General features: G+C 43.1%; 1 protein-coding gene across 12 annotated transcripts in view; it reads right to left on the reverse strand.

The window, feature by feature from the left end:
* Positions 1-12,934, reverse strand: part of ARHGEF9 (Cdc42 guanine nucleotide exchange factor 9) — a 393,542-nt gene that overhangs the window by 118,812 nt on the left and 261,796 nt on the right. For 9 of the 12 annotated variants that reach the window (XM_081126011.1, XM_081126016.1, XM_081126015.1 and 6 more), the window contains one exon: positions 3,250-3,429. The exons of 1 other annotated variant lie outside the window; for it this stretch is intronic. In XM_081126011.1, the coding sequence (XP_080982137.1) occupies positions 3,250-3,429 (180 nt within the window). Of the gene's footprint in view, positions 1-3,249; positions 3,430-7,184; positions 7,344-12,934 lie in introns of all 12 variants that reach the window. 2 more of the 12 variants (XM_081126013.1, XM_081126021.1) reach the window with 1 other exon arrangement.

The raw sequence follows: 12,934 nt of genomic DNA on the forward strand, positions 1-12,934 counted from the left end.
ATACTCATTTGTGAGAACTGAAAGGTCTACCTTGGAGCCAATATTCATGTGATTCATGCAACAGCAGCCATTCACATCACTCATGCCAACATCAACCTACTCCAATTTCCTTTTACTGGCAATACCATAACAGCTGGCTCCTAGGTTCTATGGTACTTCCCTTTAGAAATTTAAAGACCATTAGAATATTAAAACAAACAAAAAGTTCTATAATAATCGAATTCTCATTCTTAATCTGAGGCAACATGGAATGCTTAGTTTCTTAGAGAATAAACATTGGTATAGTAGACAGAATATTGAAGCTCTAAGTTATGATTCAGGGTCTGCCATTAACAATCCTGATCCATTATTGTGGTCCTTAATCTAGTCTTATGCTATCTGATACAGTAGCCATTAGCCACACATGGCTAATAAACACCTGAAATGTGACTAGTGTAAATTGAGATATGCTGTAAGTATAGAACACTCACCAGATTTCAATGACTTAGTAAAATATACCATTAATAACTTCATAGTGATAATATATGATATTATATATTATGAGATAGTATTTTGAATATATTGGGTTAAATAAAATATATTAAAATTAATTTCACTTTTACCTTTTTAAAAATTTTTTTAGTGTGGCTAGTAGAAAAATTTTAATTATATGCATGGCTTGCATTTGTCTCTCACAATGTATTTCTATTGGGCTGTGCTTGTCTAGAACAATGGTTCTCAATATCAAAGATTCTGATTTGACTAGCCTGGAACCTAGTTTTTAGTGTTTGTTTTTTAAACTATTCAAGGGAATAATTTCATTGTGCAGCTGAGAACCAACAGACTAGGCTCTATATCATGTATGCCTGGCCCAGCTAGTGGTGTTCTTAAACATCAGTATCAGCCCACCCAAGTGGCTGCTGCAGCTGTGTGCTTAGACTCATAGAGGAACACTCCTCCTGGCCTTGGTTGTAGAAGCATCAATGCCAGCTCATTTAAATTCTAAAGTCTGGCTCTGCCATTTGCCTCCCCGAGCCATTCTGCCTTGCTCAATCATTTTGTCCCATCCCTTGATTTACTGCTTATTATAAAATGACAGTAAGTGAAATACATTTGGATTTGGGTGACATTGTCACTGGGTGCAGTTCAATCCTTCTTTTAAGAGGGGGGACTGCCAGTCCAAGACACACAAGCTGTCTGTGTACAGGGCCTCATGCTAGTTCCAAAGGCCCATGGTTACTGATGTGCTCTTTCTGACTACTCATGGGACCAATTCATCAACCAGCAAAGCTGAGCTGGGAAACAGATGGCATTTGAAGACTCTGGTGAAAAACGCCACATACACAGAGGAAAAAAGGATTGGATATTTCATTAGGAGATTCTCAGGACAGAGGGGATAAGAGGTCATTTTGTCCACCTCTCTGCTTCTGACCAGTGCCCTCACCTAAGTCGTTCCAACCAGTTAACACTGCTTTCTGGGTTTGCACCCTCTAAGGAAGGAAACTTCTTTCAATCAATATGGCCAGCTTTCATATATAGACCTTTTTGGATCTAATGAGGGGGTGGTGGTGATGAGGAGGATAAAGATGAGGATAAAGCAAGTTAGCATTTGCCAAGTACCCACTATGTACCAAGCACTGTGCTAGACACTTTACTCACATATGTGATTTTACTTAATCCATGTAGAAAGTCTGCTATTCCTACTGTTCAGATGAGAAAATTAGGGCTCAGAGAAGTGAAAAGTCTTACCAAAAGCCATAGGGCTAGAAGGTAATAAAACTGAGACTGTACCTTGGCTGTCTGATTCCAAATGCCCTGCTCCTTCCCTCATGCCACACTGATGTCATTCTAATCTTGAGGCCCTTCATTGTCCAAGGGCCAAAGCCACTCTGATCTTTGGTTTGGGTTAGGACTTCAGCCTTATTTTACAGAAGAAACTAACAAAAGGTAATAGGCTGTGGTAAGGATAATGATAAGACACCCTGAGCTGGCACTGGTACTTAGGTTGCCACAAAGCTTTTTTTTTTATGTGTATTATCTCATTCACTGTGATATCCCCTAGCATGAAAGAATTGCCAAGCCCTGGCTGGTTTTGCTCACTGGTTAGAGCATCGGCGTGCAGACCCAAGGGTCATGGGTATGATTCCCAGTCAAGGCCATGTACCTCGGTTGCAGGTTTGATCCCCACTCCAGTCGAGGCACATGCGGGCAACAAATTGATGTGTCTCTCTCACATTGATGTTTCTTTCTCCCTCCCTCTGTCCCTCCCTCTCTCTCTCTCTCTCCTCTTCTCTCTACCAGCCATTCTCTCTACAAAATAGCAATGGGAAAAAAAGATCCTCTGGTGAGGATTAAAAAATACAAAACAAAACAAAAGAATTGCCAAGACTATTTTGTGGATAGGGAAAACCAGAGCTCACAATTGTCAAAGACCTGATTCTGGCTCTTAACTCTTAAGAATGGTCAAAAGCTGGGACATCAGGCCAATGCTTTTCTCCCATAGCATCTTACTAATTGGTGGCCCAGAAGAAGCAGAAACTGCTAAGGAGACCCCTCCCAATAGCCCCTTTTGTTAAGGGCCAGGTTCTTCATGATACAATGCAAAATGGGCCAAGGCTTTTCATGCCCTACCAGGCTGCTTGCTTCCCACCCACAGCACATCTTAGATCCCAGCCACTTGAGTCTCTTGCAAAAAATAAGATTCCAATCAGTAAACTATAGCCCCTGAGAGAATAGAGAGCCCACACTCTTACATTAACAGCTGAAGACAATCCTGAGACAATACACAGGTGTGTTCACACTTCCCCAAATGAGAGAAAGGAAGAATAGAGGCATGAGGAGGAGAAAGGAGGGAGGGGAGAGATCTATAAAAAGAAAGAATGAAAAAGAGGAGACAAGGACAAAAACAAAAGCAGAAAATAAGAGATGTAAGAAGGTAAAGTTCACAGCAATATAGAGTTAAAAAGGTCTTCAAAAACCATCAAGGTCAAAAGGGGAGTGATATGTATAAACTCACAGCAGGTAGGAGACAGGAGGCAGGAGGCAGGAGGTGGGGATTGTTAAAATAAACAAGAAAAAAATAAAAATTCTCAAAATTAGAAGAAAAAAAATTAAAGGAAGTCTAGGTCTTGGGTAGGAGACCACAAAATGAAGTAAAATGTGAGAGGAGCCACTAGGAGATAAACGATCGTGAGAATGGGGCTGGTGAGGGGGAAAGCCAGGGGCAGGCAGCCAAGGAGACAGGAGAGGAGAGTGAAGGCTGACACTCACCCTCACAAAGCTGGCAGGAAACCATCCCTCCTCATCGTCGATCTGGCCCCACCACCAATCCTTGTTGGAAGCATCCAAGACTTTGATGACGTCGCCAGCCTTAAATGCCAACTCCCGGTTGGCCATGGTGACGTGATCCCATACTGCCTCAGCACTAACGATGGAATCTCCAGTGATCAGCTTAGGAGACAAAATGAGAATGTTTTCAGTCCACACAGCTGACTATCTTACTTGCCCCCTCCCCCACCCACAGAGCTCTACTACTTTATGGAAAAGTCACATACTAGTGGTGAAAGGTGGGGGTGAGAGAGATGGCACTGGAAGTACAAGTGCCACTGGGCTATAAGGCAAACAATACTGTCAACTCTACATTGGCCAGTGAGTGGAATGACCCAGCATGTGAATATGGACTACATAGGCCTCATGTTTTAATCCCTACTCATGATCTCCACCCCCAGTAAAGAAAGAAAGCACCAGCCCATCTCTCCTTGGTGCTTCAAGGCAGCTGAAGGTCTGGAATGGGTAGGGAGGCTGAAATCAACAGCTGAAACGAGGCTTGAGCGTATTTGTTCTAAATTCTCTGTGTTCCTCTCCCTTTCCTCCTTTTCATTGTAACTGACCAATTGAGGGTTGGTGGTACATTTTTAGCACCACTGTACCCCACCCCCAGAGGTTACAGACCATGGCATTCCTCACACACAATGGATCCCAGTCCTACAGCCTCCTGGTTACCACCCACACATGATGCCATCCAGAGAGGTCATGGGTATGAAAGAATATGGCCTTCTGTGATGACTTGCTCCAAAGAAACTCAACCTTGGCAGAGATTCACTCAGTGATTTGTACAGCTACCCTGTGAGATACATAGGAAGGTGTAGGTTGAATTCTGTATTTGACAGATGGAAAAACTGAGCCACAGGGTTACCCAGCAAGGTTGGGGTTGTGCACAGACCCTAACACTGGTCATTAAACTTTGTGGCCACTAGGACTGGGCTCCACACAGCAGCAGGCAAACATCTCTCTCTCTGCCACATGAACACAATGATCATGTTCACAATACTCATCTAAGCACAGCAATAGGATGGTGTAGGAAAACAGTCTGCCTCTTTCTGGCTACCATCCTGACCACTGTATTATTTGTTCTCTTTTTTCCCTCAACTGGTTCCTGCTAGTATGGGCCATGAGTCTTCCTGGCATTTGCAGAAACAGATTCCAGAATAGAGAACATATGGCCTGTCAGGCAAAGGACTCAAGTATTCTCTCCCCAGCACTAAAATGATCAACATGTCCTCTAGAAGTCACCTTTTCCATCAGTCTGCTTTGAGGAAGGATTGATTTCCCAAGGCAACATGGCTCCACAAGACCAATGACAAAATAGTTCAAAGACAACAGAGACAGGATATGGAACATACATCCTGTCACACAAGTCTCCCTTCCAACATACCAGCCAGAGAATAACCCTATGGTCATGAAGTTAACACATAACACATCACACATTGGTTAACCCTTGTTGGTCAGCCCCTGCCTGGGGCATCCTTCATTGCTCAGGTTTTTAGCCATTGTGCCTTCCAGAGAAGGTAAGGCATAAGGGGAGCTCCTCAGCATGGATGTAAAAGATTTCCAACAGGACCTTTTATAACACTACCTTTCAAGTATCTCATGTTTTACTGTTTATAAAGTGTTTTCACATCTACTGCATCACTTGATCCTTCCTGAATGAGCTGGGCCTCACTGTTACCCATACTTGATGATGAGGAAATAGCCCTAGTCAGTTTGGCTCAGTGGATAGAACGTCGGCCTGAGGACCGAAGGGTCCCAGGTTTGATTCCAGTCAAGGGCACGTACCTTGGTTGGAGGCTCAATCCCAGGCCCAGTCAGGGCACATGTGGGAGGCAACCAATCAATGTGTCTCTCTCACATTGATGTTTCTCTCTCTCTCTCTTTCTCTCTCTCTCTTCCCCCCTCTCTTCTCCTCTCTTCCACTCTCTCTGAAAAGCAATGGAAAAAAAATCCTTGGGTGAGGACAAATAAATAAATAAATATGAGGAAACAGGTTCAAAGAGGCAGCCTGGTCCTTTGGCCAATCACACAAGTTATAAACTATGGAGTCTTATAACCCACCATACTGGACTACCAATGTCTACTAATTAGCTATACTGAATTCATAGAACTCCACCCATAGTATCATAAACCAGATGGTTCCTATTCTTAAAGTACCCAAAGTGAGTTGAAGAGCCACCTTAAAGGATGCTCCTGCCTATGAGGAGAATTATTTTTATGTTGAACTTGCTTTTTTCCAATTACACTAAAAGCCAATTATTTCTTGTTCTCACCTCGGTGGAGAATTGCTGGTCACTTGCCTCAATAAAATAAATCTTTATAGAAAAGTCTCCCCTCTCCTGCTAAAGGTGGGTCCCAAATGAGTGTTGCTAGAGCTCAATAAGCACATATAACACCAACTCAGAGCACCATTAGGGCTTGTGGTTTAAAGCTACATCCTTGGCTTTTTATCAGGGGTCAAAGAAATATATTGACATCAATTACCCTCTGCTCAGGATGTTATCTGAGATGCTGTTTGAGGGTCCCTAGGCCCAGGTTGGGCTGACTCCACTGCCTGTGCTCTCTCTACAGTGGACTTTTCTTATTAGGGACTCCATGCTTGACTTCTCCCAGGAGCAATTGCTTCACTCATATCCATTTAGTCCAGCTGACCTGTCTGGGGCCTCAGGTCAGACAGCCCAGCTATGCCATGGACGAGCCAATCCAGCACCCAGTGACCACAAACCAACTGGCAAGCTTGGTGTCAAGGCCTACTTGGAATCAATGATAGTCAGAACTATACAGCACTTCAAAGATTATCACCCATCAGCCCTCATTTTATAAATCAGGTATACTATAGCAGATGTGACTTGCCTATGGTCACCAGATAGCCAGCTTTCTGGACCTCTTTTTGCCCCAACATAATACCATAGATAGAGAAGGTAGAAGAAAACACCTGAATTTAAGACCTTGCTCTATTACTTACTAAAGGTATAATAATAATGGTAATAAAATTAGCTGATATAAAGTACTTAATATATGTCAGGCACCATTCTAAGCACTTTACACACATTAACTCACTTAAGCCTCACAGCAACCCTTTGAGGAGATACTATATTATTACTCCCTTACAGATGAGAAAACTAAAGCTCAGAGAGGTTAAATAATTTGCCCAAATTTACACAGCTAAGTACTGAAGCCATAATTAAAATGCAGACACAGTCCGGCTTTAGAGTTTCTGCTCTTATAAATTATGCTGCCTTTGGGTCTCAGTTTCTTCACCTATTAAATGGGAATAATTCCATACCCCCGCTTACTTCATGAGCTATAAAACACTGAACCAAGAGTTGACCGGTGTGTGTGCATATGAGGAGAATTAATCCAGAAAGAGTTTCTAGGTGTATAGGGCTCCTGTGCTCTCTAGCCACAAATACAAGCAGGAATAAGGTGATGCTGCTCCCACCATCCTCTGAGTTCTTCGAAAAGTAAACTAAATTGGGGCCAGAAATTGGTTTTAAATCTCCTTTTTTAGTACAGAATTGATTTTTAACTTGCTACATTTTTTTTTTCCACAAATATGCAATTTTTTCTGCTCATCTATTTATCATTCAACACTCAATCAGTGAGCTCCCACTGGGTGTAGGGATCTGCTTACTGTGATTCAGCAAGAGTCCTTACCTGATGATCAAAGGCCCTCTGAGTGCCAACAGTGAATGCCCTTCAAGCAGTATGCAAAGGAGGTTAAGGGCACGCAAACCTAGCTTCAATTTCTGGTCTTTGCTACTTTAGAAAGTAGCAGTGACAAAGGGAGGTGAGGAACAGACAAAACGCCAGAGAAACCAACCAAAATGAAACTTTTAGCATGTAACTGGAATACCAAAAAGTACAGTACCTACCTCACAGGCAGAATTATAGACAGGCTGAACTGAGTGCTGGATGTCCAGTACCTAGTACAGTGACTGGTATATGCTGGTCTAGTTCAAAACTTCAGAGGAAGGAAGGATCACATGTGGCTAGTGGACTCCAGAACAGTATTGAGTAGCACTGAAGATAGGCTTTAAAAAATGAGTAGGATTGTAAGAGACAGAGAAGGAAACAGGATGGGCACTTGAGGCAGAAAAAGGACATTAAATAAAGTCTCAGAGGTGAGGACTATAGGGGATTTGATGGCAAATGTAGTGAAATTTGAAAAGGACTGGGGAAGGGCAGTTGGGGGGTGGAAGGATGGATGAAAAGGTGGGCTAGAGTCTGTCTGAAGGTTCTTAAATCTAGTTTGAGGAAAATGAGGAGGTCAAAATTGATTTGATCCTAAATGTGATCATTAAAGCATGAGGGTAAGTTACAAGAAAATGCTGGTTTGGGAGGGGGGAAAAGATGACAAATATTCTCTTTATTGTGTTGAATGTAGGGGCCAGCAGATATGCAGGTAGATTTCAAGATCAAGAGAGGTAAGAAGAAACAGTTATACAGGTTTAGGAGTCAATGACTCAGAAGAAATTGTGGAAACCAAGGAAGTTTGCCTTGAAAAAAAAGTGCTTAGGAGGAAGGCCAGAAACCTAGGAAAACAGCAACAGTGTGTGTGTGTGTGGGGGGGGGGGGGTGAGGACAAAAAGAGTATCCAGAGAAACAAAATTAAATAGAGCTGTCAGTACATAATTAGAATACCAAGGAGTATAATCTCACAAAAGCCAAGGTCAAGAGCTTCAAGCAGCAGGCACTGATCAAGTTATCAAATGGTAGAGAGCTATAAGAGAGGAAAGCCAAGAAAAGACCATTTGGGAGTAGCTATGTCAGGGATTAAATGCTTTATTTTTTAAACTGGTTTATACCTCTCTCCCGACCCAAAGCCCAAATTTCTCATCTGTTCCTACCCCTTCAGCCTGCAAACCCAACATAAAGCCAGGAGCTACTACTGGGTTACTCCAGGAAGGTACCCAAATGGCTCTTAGCTCTGACAGCACTGATGTAACAAAATAATTCCTAATCCCCAGGACATTTCAGGTGCAGCACCAAATATAGGTTGGTTCTTGCTCAGACTTGCTAGTGAGTGGGAAACACAGTGTTCTGCACTCCCACATCAAAGATACTTCTGGATATGAATATGATGGGGAGGAAGAGGAGTCATAATATAATTCATAAAGAAGGAATGAGATCATATTCCTTTTTATTTAGATTTCCCAACACAATCCTCATTTTCAAATATCCTATCCCATTGATCCTAAAAATATATACATAAGTTATCCTACCCATGTGACTTGACTTTTAACCTGAAAATATGATCACCATACCCTGGAGGCATTCGGAATTTGACCTCTAAGGCTGGTTTCTGATAAACAAGGCATGTGTCTACAGCTAACTTGAGTGACCAGTGGGCCCCTTCAGGGGGAAGGAAAGAAGACGGGGAAGAAGGGAAAAAGAAAGTAAAACCAGGAGGAAGAAAGGGAAGAAGGGAGAAAGAGAAACATATTTGTTGAAAACATATCAGGCATTGGGTAACAGGCTTTCTTTTCTGATTCCAATCTCTGTAACTGTCTAAGGTAAGCATTAGAACTCCAATTTTTACTGAAGATAACTTGTGAAGGGTTATCCAAGTCGCTCACAGTCACCCACTGAGAAGGTGGTAGAGCAGATTTGAATTTCTAGTCGGACTTACCCTATAGCTTTGCTTTTGCCAATCCCTCACACTGCCTGTCAAGAAGGTTCCCAGCTGTTTTCCCTTTCCAGGGAGACCTGTGAATGACCTACAGCAGTTCTCAGCCACCTTGAGGGCTTGTTAAAACAGACTGCTAGGCCCCACGAGTCCCTGATTTAGTAGGTCTGAAGTGGGGTTTGAGAATTGCGTTTCAAACCACTTCCCAGGTGATGCCTATGCTACTGGTTGACGGATCTTCCTAGTCTAGGCTTTACCCTTGCCTTTCCTGATGCCTCATCCCCGCCCCGCAATCCCCATGCCACCCTATAGGTTTGGTTCCCTGCCTGTCTACAAGGCTTTTCTCAGTAGTTGGTATGTCTAAAATAAAGAATTTGAGGTCAGGTAAGGAGCATTCCCAATACCAGGCCTTGCCAACTCAGAAAAATAATAACAAACAGATGACAGCCTCTACCTAGTTTTCCAGAGGCATACCACTTGTCTTCCTCTTGTCCTCTAGCTGAACAGTACCACTCCCAAATACTTACTTACTTAGCCTGGGTGGCTGCCAGAAATATGGGAAGTTTTAATGACAAGAAGCAGAAGGTAGACAAGTTAAAAAAGAAAAAAATATATTGTGTTGTGAAGAACAACAAATGTGCCAATTGCCATGAGAAGTTTCACAGAAGGACGAAGGGGACATGAGGGGGTTTTGCCTCTCTGTAGATTTTTCTTAAGTTGGTGTTTGCCCTCATCCTCTCAGAAGGAACCCTCCCTCAAAAGGTAGGCATGGACAAAAGCAAAATCTATTCCTTCATTCCCTTTAAGCACATATAAAATAGGCTGGGATTTTATGCTCTTCCCTGAATAAAACAGATGTCTTTTTAATAGAGCCTTGTAAACAGACTCTATTTTGCCCAAAGTGTTCAAGGACAACAATCCTCCCTATTTATGGAAAGGTGTGACCCAGGCTGTTAAAACAGTTTCTAGGAGGCACCATGGTATACATCAAAGACTGGCTATTGGAAGAAATTCTGCAAGTAACTCACTGAATGATCTTAGATGGGTCTCTTTACCAGTATTAGTTTATCAAGTTACAGACTTGAACCACACAGATGACCTTTCAAATACCTTCCAGTTCTGGCTTTCTATTGAGGCTAACACTTCAGATTTGCAAAGACAGGAATTTCACCATTGCAGCTTATTTCTTCTCACCCTCCTACATGCTCCATAGGATGTTTTTTCTGTTCTCTGCTCAGGAAAATGAGCACTTGGAGCTGACTAGTCCCTTCCTGAATCTAAGTCACTCGGGCATTGCTAGTAACACATTAAAGCACAGGCCAGTCAGACAGGCTGAGAAACTGAGGAATGGGTTTTCAACTTTAGCCCTTGACTGCCCCATTCAAAAGTCAACAGAGACCTTGGTTCTTTGTTCTCTCCATGTAGCTCCTCAGAGAAATCATCTTTTTCATGACATCTGCTCTCACTCACCTCTTGTCCACATTTCTAACGGCCTGCTCCACATTTCACTGCATGGCCTGCTATCACTTCCAATAAAACGTATGTAAAACTCATCATATGCCACCATTTCCTTTTATCTGATTTTTCCTATTTCTGGTAACTCTTCTAGGCTTGCTGTGTTCCTTCTCCTCCCTCCCTCTCCCTCTCCCTCTCCCTCCTCTCCCTCTCCCTCTCCCTCTCCCTCTCCCTCTCCCTCTCCCTCTCCCTCTCCCTCTCCCTCTCCCTCTCCCTCTCCCTCTCCCTCTCCCTCTCCCTCTCCCTCTCCCTCTCCCTCTCCCTCCTCTCCCTCTCCCTCCTCTCCCTCTCCCTCCTCTCCCTCTCCCTCTCCCTCTCCCTCTCCCTCTCCCTCTCCCTCTCCCTCTCCCTCTCCCTCTCCCTCTCCCTCTCCCTCTCCCTCTCCCTCTCCCTCTCCCTCTCCCTCTCCCTCTCCCTCTCCCTCTCCCTCTCCCTCTCCCTCTCCCTCTCCCTCTCCCTCTCCCTCTCCCTCTCCCTCCCTCCCTAGGCCTGGCCCTTATTGCCTCAAGTTGCCTCCCACCTGGCCTTCCTGCTGCCCACAGGCCTCTCTTTTCCTCAAGCTACTCCTTAGTTATGCATTTCTCAAAACTTCTTTGCTGGTGCCACTATCCATGCTCAAAAAGCTACAACAGCTCCCTACTGTCTATATCTCAAAGTTCTCCTCAATCTAGCCCTGCCTATGGATCCAACTCTTATCTTGAACCTGGCAGGGACATTCCACTCTGACCAAACTTAGTCTCTTGCAAAAGCAGATGCACTCCTACCTCTGTGCCTCTGATAAAGCCATGCCCTTAGCCATGGTTAAGTGTAGGGACACTAGAGCTAGGCTGCCCCCTTCCTAGCTGTGTGATCTTGGCCCACCCATATTATCCTTAATCCCTTCCCTGGTGACTAGCCTGTATCCTCTCTCTTTTGCCCCTTTCACTAATTTCTATCTAGGATAAGAAGAAAATAATGCAACTTGGAGTTATTCAAATTGTCGACCAAAGTGTTATTGTCCAAACAACCAGAATGTACACTTGTGAACAGATCTAAAACATTACTTAATCCATAATAAACAGTACTGTTTTTAATATCTATCTAAAGTTCTACAACCTGAGCCCTAAAACCAGGCAAGCTCTGAGGCAGATCACAGCAACAGAGTTAACATCTCTGTAAGATTGTAGCATATTCTGTGGGACCAAGGAAATTATTTACATAACATGTGCCAGGCAGCCTATGGGCCAATCTATCGTTGGTCAGATTTATGGCCAGATGGCTCCTGGGGTGGGCTGGTTTTTGTTGAACAGTTGCACAGGTGCTCAGCAATCATCAGGGAAAAGAGAAGAGTTCCCAGGTTAAGACAAACTCCACTATAAATATAAAAAGTAAAAATCACAAGAATTGCTTTTTCTTTTCCCTATGACTTAACAGTTCACACTTGGATGGTTTCAGTTTTAATCTGGGTATTGCTATGGCCCATAACTAAATATGTTCATTTCTGAGCAGAATAATTAATGCATTCAAGTGATGATGAATATAAATATACTGAAACGAAGTACACAAAATCATCTTTTTCACGACATAATCTTTTTCCTCGTTTGGGCATGTGATTTGTAAGTCATTAAGCATCAGCTTCCTTCAGTGTCCCATACCACCCATTTTTCACTTTAATAAAATGAAAAATCTACTATTGGGTTTAGCCATACCTGAAAGACAATAAATGCAGCTGGGCTGGCTTGGTCTGGAAAGATGAGTCTAGATGCAGATCAGGCTCAGCAAAAGCAAGACAAACCACCTGATCCAGAGGCCAATATGTACTTTAGTCACAAACCAACTAACACCTGCTGGGACCTAAAAGCTTAGGAAACCCAGACAAGCGTCACAAGGTATGAAGCATCCAATACATTTTCTCATTCATTACAGACTAATAACAAAGGATGACACCTCTTTTTATACCTCTTTCAAAGGAAGTTACAAGGTGATCTCAGCTATAATGGTGACCAAACATATCAGGGAAATTGTTTGCTTGGTCTGAACCTTAGCCATTGGCTCTTCTAGTATGAAACTTCAGCCACTAGCTCAATGTAGTGGACCAAGAAGTTTCTGAGGTGAGACCAAACTGCTGTCCCAAATTTCATATAGTTAAGAGTTTGTTTGGTCTTGTTGAGGGAACAAGTCCTTTAGAGAAAAATGCAACCAAATGAGCCAAGGATTGTATAGACCAGAGAGAAGACATATTTCTCGACCACCAACCATAATCCTGTTGGTTAGAGAAGTCTCCCATGCTAGAGCAACTTCCAATCTGATGAACATTAGCTTGCATCTCCACATCTTGGAGTTACTGTCAAGTTGTTTTGGGATCTTATAGCATCGCCCAGGTGGCTCTGACCCATTACACAAGTTTCTCAATGTGTGGTCCCCAGATCACCTGCTCAAAATCACCCTAGCATTTTTGACAAGCAGCCCGAGTGATTCTGAATCATACATCGCACTGAGACA

Source organism: Miniopterus schreibersii (assembly GCF_964146895.1).
Source record: "Miniopterus schreibersii genome assembly, chromosome: X".
Classification (NCBI taxonomy): Eukaryota; Metazoa; Chordata; class Mammalia; order Chiroptera; family Miniopteridae; genus Miniopterus; species Miniopterus schreibersii.